The 7,821-nt window shown below is 39.2% G+C and overlaps 1 protein-coding gene across 1 annotated transcript; it reads right to left on the bottom strand.

The window, feature by feature from the left end:
• Positions 1–436: 436 nt before the first annotated feature.
• On the bottom strand, positions 437–7,821 carry slc35a1 (solute carrier family 35 member A1). The gene is made up of 8 exons (XM_084082501.1): positions 7,678–7,821; positions 6,730–6,907; positions 5,104–5,263; positions 4,195–4,347; positions 3,025–3,091; positions 2,703–2,879; positions 2,466–2,600; positions 437–2,031 (listed from the first exon to the last, which is right to left on the bottom strand). Exons 1-8 carry the CDS (start codon positions 7,685–7,687, stop codon positions 1,898–1,900), a joined length of 1,014 nt encoding a protein of 337 aa, XP_083938627.1. The 5' UTR covers positions 7,688–7,821; the 3' UTR covers positions 437–1,897.

The raw sequence follows: 7,821 nt of genomic DNA, 5'->3' as shown, positions 1-7,821 counted from the left end.
AGTTAGATTTCAGTTGTTTTAATTGTTTGTTGAATTTGAGCTTTGAACCTAGACCTTCGGTTTATAAACCCCTGACATTATGTCTTGTGCCACGCTGGCACAGAAAATGTAAGTGAGAACGAAATACTTAACCTAGTAAAATTTAGATAAAATAAAAAAATAATGTCACATTATTGACCCCAGCATAAAAATAAAGACCTTTCTGATATCAATTACATGCTGTAGTTGGTTCATTCGCTTCTCGGTCTATTGTAGATCCTGGAAAAACTAAACCTGGCCGCATAAGATTTAAAATACCAGCATTCTAAATACTTGGAGCGCCCATAGGCATGACAATGAAGAAGTGGTTGGTGTCTATAAAAGACCATCTCTACAGCATGTGTTTAATTTACAGTATACTATAATGTAATTACTGAGAAGAACTGACACACTGAACTTATACACTATATCCATCATTGTTTAATGAAAGCAGTGAAATCATTATTTCAAACAGAAATGGACATGGTAAAAACATGATGAAACAGATAATCACAAAGATCAAAGTGATTCAACTATACACTTCACAGGCGTTCCTATGAGCCAGGTACTGGCTTAAAAACACTAATGTGATCAGCAAATAATAAAAAAGACACTGACTTTTAGGGCTGGGTGACATGGATAAATCAAATATCACAGTTATTTTGACTAAATATATCGATATTGTGATGATATTGTGACAATAATATCAGGCTCACATCGCAAAGCATTGTGAGGTTGTAGACCAGCTATTTAAGGTATTTTTGAAATGTCAAATGTTTAAAGTATACAATAAGGCTCAGTGTTTAAAACCAAGAAAAGACAACACTTTTGCTATATCACAATATAACAATATCCCAAATCCCAGACGATATCTAGTCTCATATCATGATATCAATATAATATCGATATATTACCCAGCCATACTGGCAGTCCACAATTCAGTAACAACAACAAGAGACTGCTTGAGGCCTTCCATGTTGAGCAGTGCAAGTGAGAGTTCTGTGTTATCCACAGTATGACATACTTGGCAGCCATTGACATTTGCGTATCAAAGTCTATACTCCAGCATCCAGATAATGATTGATTTCAGTGACTGTGTAGTATTTTCATAGTATTTTCAAACTATGGACAACTAATTAAAAAGGGACAGCTTTCTAGCATCGCTTGCCAAAAAGAAATATAAAATCTTGATAACAATAAAAAAGAGACTGAATTAAATAACTGTGGCATAAAAAGGCTAAACTTTTCTTAAAACAAACATATTGATCTCGTCACTCCCACGCTAGTCTTGCGTGGCCAGACTGTTGCCTCCCACAATTTTCAAATGTTTCCGGTCATAAAGTCTGGGACTCGGAAGCTCTGATCATGATTAGAATATAAACCGGATGTGAAGCCTCCTCCCCACTTCCGTTTGATCTTTACAGTCGCGCAAATTTATCCTAATATAAATACAAATCATCTAAGTATATTTAGCTTGCTGCTTAGCAGAAATGGAAATTAGAAAATAAAATGTAAAGATATTTTAAAATATATTTTCGTGAACGGAAGTGCCAGTTTCCTCTCTCGGATTTCGGGAGGTGTAGTTCCAGACTCTATATAGCATATAGCATTGTGGAATAGTTGTCTGGCTACGCGAGACTACTCCCACGTGGGTGATTTAGGTGATTAGTCATGAAGGTACAGAGGTGGATAAACCTACATGCAAACACAGGCTGTCCTCTGTGTTATGTACTGAATTCAGAGCCAATCCCAATGGCATTTGTTTTGAAAGTAAAAGTTGGGAGTGTGGCTCTGGAATGCCCCACTACATGGCCTCTTTAAGGCCTTGTAACATGGAGCTTGTCCTCCAATAAAAAGAGCTGTTCTTGCACTGTTCTCTTCAAACCGTGATGAGTTTCTGTTTGGATTCCTTGTCTGCGTCCAGCCTGGACAACTTGGATGTGTCCGTCTTTGGAAGGCCATACAGGTAGATGGACACACACACCAGCGAGGCTCCAGAGGCAAAGGTGACCGCTGTGAAATATGAGACAACATAGCAACCATTTGATAAATGTATCCAAACCCATTATTTTATTCATGCATGCAATGCATTTTTTAATAATACCTTACACATTTTACCTAGTTGAGTACTTGATTTTGATTGGACAATCGAGGCACAGTTGAAAGAACGATGGTCTGTCATGTCTAAATAACTATGTTCATGTCTGAACTACTATTCCGCCTCTTACATCACTGCGGAAGCTTGCAAGCGAACTATCTTTAAATCAATCATTTGTGCCAAATTAGTAAGTCGGTAACTGTGTACTAAGCAGGAAAATGTGCAACGATATGGTCATCATTGCAAAGTAAACCCCAACAGGGTGAGGCAGAACCTTTGCTTCGGTTCTGCACCTGAACCTAGGAATGCATGACATAATGTAATTACAAAGTGTGAAAGCCTGACTCACTTATCTGTAGGCCAAACAAAAGGACCGAAGCCACGGTTGAGAGAACGATGGCAGCCGCGGCAGAGAAGCCCTTCATGATGTTGTCTGTGTACTTGACCACCACCGACGTATACAGACCCCCCACACTGGCCAGGACTGGCATGGCACAGAACAATCAAACAAATGCAGCATGTGAGATACAAACACTACAAATACTAGGGGAAAATGTGAACAGTCTACTGGCTTTATTTCACTTACATACTACGAAGCACACCCATGGTGTGTAACCAAAGAAGAAGCCTTTCGTGAGGACCTTGTCACCCTCTGTCATGTAAACGCCAGCAAGGGTGACCACGATGCCAGACAGGTACATCTGGATGTTCCTCACCCACAGGGACGTATCTGAGCTCTTCAGTACCTTCTCAAAGTACACACCTTCACCAGAACAAACACACAAGATTTAACCAAATTAACCCTGGCCTCCCTATTTTGCATGTCATTATAGGTAAAACTTTTTAACATTTCTACTAAGTTGGGTTACGGTACTTTATGAGCAGATTAAGCTGTGAGAACACACTACCTGCAAATCCAGAACACAGGACAGCAACAGCAATGGCTACGAACCCAACAAAGGGGTTTTGCTCAACCTGAAACAGACAGATGCACAGATAGGGACAACAAAGGTATTACTATATGAGCAAATTACACATCACAACCAGTTTTTGTTTTTTATTCATTTATTTTGTTATACACGAGGATTTAGTGAGACAGGATGCTGAAGACAAAAGAGGGAAGACATGTAATGTAACTTCAGCCAAAATCAAACCAGGGACATGACGATCGTGTGGACGACGCACAGGGCAGGGCAATATATCAATATTATATTGACTTTGTGATATTAGACTAGATATTGTCTGAGATTTTGGATATGATGATCTGGTAGAAAAAGACTCGCTGACTGCATAAAATATTTAAGGAAAACTCCTTAGACAGACTTTATTTTAAATGCTCATGGTGTGCTCGATGCTCAAAGTGATTTAAAAAAGCAAACAGTCCTAGGACCTTCGTCAGTGCTATCATAGATAGCACGTTTCAGTCCTAGGACCTTCGTCAGTGCTATCATAGATAGCACTCATAGTCAGTGCTATCATAGATATCACTGACGAAGGTCCTAGGACTAAAAAAGCAAACGTTTCAGTCCTAGGACCTTCGTCAGTGCTATCTACTGTATGATAGCACTGACGAAGGTCAGCACTGGCGAAGCACCTTCGTCAGTGCTATCTATGATGTCAGTGCTATCATAGATAGCACTGATGAAGGTCCTAGGACTGAAACGTTTGCTTTTTTTTCTTAAGTCTGTCTTAATTTTTTTTGTACCAGTTTACCTTTATATTTTTGAGACCACCGCACCTGCATTCAACCTTAACCAAAGGACAAAGAAGGGCGCAACAGTTTCCCCTGTTCTTTAGGATATGATGATCTCAAATGATCCCAAATGACCTAAAATCAAATATGATGTGGCAAAAGTGTTTTCGTGTTTTGAGCTTGTAGATCGGCTATTTTAGCTACATTTCAAAGAAAACCTATATTGCCACAATACAATATCGTCACAATACCGATATCGAGGTATTTTGGAAAAAAACAGTGATATTTGATTTTATCCACATCACCCGGCCCTAACAACGCATCCGCTCATCTAACCAGTGCGCCCCACAAGATTGACTTTTTTAAACATGGCACAACACTCTACCTGGACCCCAGTGACTTCTGCAGGTTTCCACTGGACAAGGGTCACACCCCCGCAAAGCATGAAGACAGAGAACCACTGCAGTCGGCTGAGTGAGCGGCCCAGCATGAGGACTGTACACAAGGCTGTGCATGGGATCTTCAACTGGTACGTCACCTACACAGTACACACACACACACACACACACACACACACACACACACACACACACACACACACACACACACACACACACACACACACACACACACACACACACACACACACACACACACACACACACACACACACACACACACACACACAGTTGGTATCTTTGCGTTTTTTCCTTAACCATTTTCACCTGATATCATTATTGTCCATAATATTAATACATAAAATAAAGCAGAACAGCAGTTATACAACCAATAAGGAGTGGAATAAGGGACCACAGTGGAAATAAGTCTTATCTCGTCTTAGTCTCGTTGTGTTTTATCCCTTTGAGATTGTATGTGTATTATGTATATACTCAATCAATCAATCGATCAAATCAAAACAATGATAAGGCAATTAAAACAAGTAACATACATAGAAATAGATACACACAGCTGCTACCTTAGGAGATCAAAAAGGCTTTTAAAACATATGTAATTTTTTTTTTTTTTAAGAGATTTAAAAAGGCAAAAAACGCATTTGTTTTTATTGCGAAAATAGCAGATCTACAAGTTTACGGTACATCGCACTGCGACGTGTTGTAAGCTTGTAACGGGCTATTTTTTCAAGTATATAATAGAGCTTAAGTGGTTAAGCATTGATGTTAACAATTCAAAATAGAAATAACTAGGTGAAAATTCACAAAATCTCAAATTATGTCAACGTGGCATTCAGTCTCATCTGAAACTGTGAAAGACACATGGGGATTAGCCACATTACCTGATACACAGCTGCATCTAGGTTGCTCAGGGCCAGAAAGGCCATGTTATTCTGAACTGCATACACTACGGAAGGAACGCTCAGTTTCAGCAACTCTCTGGGACTTCTAATTACATGTTCCACAAGGGAGTTCTTCAGCCTGCTAGGACTACCCGTTTCCCTGTAGCAAGAAACATGGGGGGAAATGTGTTAAAACAGAAAGGAAGGCCATGGTGATACTCTATACAATTGAACAGATATTATGTAAGCCCTTTACTGTGTGTTGTCTGAACTTCCTTTAACCTGGTCATTCAGCAATATTGGTGTGATCCAAAAGGCCGACAGTTTGTGATAGGATAAAGAATTTTCATTGCTAATGTAGGAGGCTTACGTACACTGGCACAAAAGATCTGGGCTGGATTTCCCAAATGCATCCTAAAACCGGGTTAATCTTAGTTCCACTATCTGCCACTAAGTCCAAACATAGATTTTGAAGACACAGGCCACAAATAATTTCATGTTCCAGCCGTTTGTTGTGCAGAAATAGAAATACTGTATTTCACATGGCAACAATGACACTGTGTTGAATGATACCCTTTTAAATACAATAGCTCTGTAAAGATCATTTCAAGGCCACAATAGAATGCCATGCAGATATCACTGGATCATGTTCACTGTGGCCTTGTTTAAAAATAAATAAAAATAAAAACGTTTTGGGGGCAAAAAATGTTTTGCACAATCGTATCTCTACACTGCAATTAACATATTTCTGAATTTATTCTGCTAGAGGTGCATATTTTGGCAAACCTGCCTTAAACCGGAACGCTCGCCCCAAAAGCCAAAACACACTCGCCCCCATTTTTTCCGCGGGCCACTAGTTCTTGTATTCTGGTATTTGTTTTACTGAGGTTAAGGTTAGGAAGAAGTTTAGGGTTAGGCATAGTTTTACTGAGGTTAAGTTTAGGAATAAGGCTAGGTTAAGTCATACGTTTTACTGAGCTTACGTTTAGGAATAAGGTTAGTTTTAGGCCTAGTTTTACTGAGGTTACGTTTAGGAATAAGGTTAGTTTTAGGCCTAGTTTTACTGAGGTTACGTTTAGGAATATGGTTAGTTTTAGGCCTAGTTTTACTGAGGTTACGTTTAGGAATACCTGATGGCAACAGTTCCGAGGTCGCCGGATTAGACCCGGGGCGAACGTTCTTGTATTCTTTACCATGATACACTTTACAACACTTTACAGTAATATAAATCAATCATTCATTGCCAAGCAGGTTCTACTCCAATCCAATGTATTTTAGTTACGAGCTCCTGTTTACTTTTCATTATGTTTCGATATTTATATAAAACCCACACTTAAACACTTTCCCATATTTATTTTAAATGGAAAAAAATGCAGATCTACAAGCTTTTAACATGTCGCGTTGTAAACTTGTAGATCCCTACCTCTTCATTAATTTATGAAAGAAAAAACGTTGAAATATTGAGATAGGAGGTTTCTGCCCGACTTGAAGGATATGTGTGATGATATGACAGGTCTAGCCCTATTCCAAAACACTTGCATAATACTGTATACATTTATTTTGAGCATTTGGGAGGAACCGTTTCATACGCCATACACAGATGGCTTCCATTTGTTTCATACTCACTTTGCCAGCATCCCAAGACTCAGTATTAACTTAATGACTTCAGTGATGCACACTGCAGTAGTAGAGAAGTACAACTCTGATCCTTGTGTCCTTGTGTATCGCAGGGCCACTGTGTAGGTCGCTGCCACTACTGTCATCACTGACAAGCAGTATAATTTGAACACAACACTCACAGGTTCTGAAAGGAAAAGAGCAATATTATTCATGTAAAAGTACATTAAACAAAAGCTACAATTTGTCAATTTGCAACTCTGGGATTGTACAAAATGTAACCAAATGGATCATTGCAGTGGTTCTCAACCTTTTCAGGCCGTGACCCCCCAAAATAATCATATTTGAAGTGGGGACCCCCCACCCTAATAAGCACTTGGAATGAGTTGAGGCATTACATTTTGTTAGACTCGGTTCCACAGATAAATATTGTGAAAATAACAGATTTACAAGTTCACAACGCCTCTGCTATTTTCCACAATTTTCTTTCTTATATTCTTATATTATTTGACAATTTGGCAAAGGTTTGACATTTTCTTATAGTTTGATGATTACTTTTGATACAGTAATCGTCTTTTTCTTTGCCTTCTTGTTTAAAAAAAAAAAAAGGTATTAAAAAGGTATTTTCCTTAAATTGTCATTTCACTGTCATCTGGAGACACCCAGCCCCCATTAAAAAAAATCATGTGGGGACCCGACCCACAGGACAGGTTGAACCACTGTTGGTTGTAACCAAATTACATTTAGCCTATACACTCCCTGAGTTACATACCAACAGCATTGCATATAGCCACCAACCAACACAACATAATGACTCGTGCTGGCTGTCTGCAAAAGGCAGACATGTATTCATGTTTCCCCATAGCTACCATTTTCGCCCTGGCTGTTGTAACAGCTAACATTAGACACTGCACTAACTAACGCTAAACCATCCCCACTATGATAGTAAAAACTCACCGTTAGCCATTGTTAGTTTTTTTTGTGTTGTGTGTCTGAGTGTGGATGATAACGGTCGTTCCGCTACATATTCTTAGATGAGGGTGTGTGGAATGTGAATTATATCCTGATCACATCCTCCTCTGTAGCTGGACTGCTCCGCTG

The sequence above is a fragment of the Gymnoscopelus microlampas genome (genome assembly GCF_963454915.1).
Source record: "Gymnoscopelus microlampas genome assembly, chromosome: 16".
Taxonomy (NCBI): domain Eukaryota; kingdom Metazoa; phylum Chordata; class Actinopteri; order Myctophiformes; family Myctophidae; genus Gymnoscopelus; species Gymnoscopelus microlampas.
Note: the sequence above shows the minus strand (reverse complement) of the source record. Positions and strands in the feature narration are given on the sequence as shown.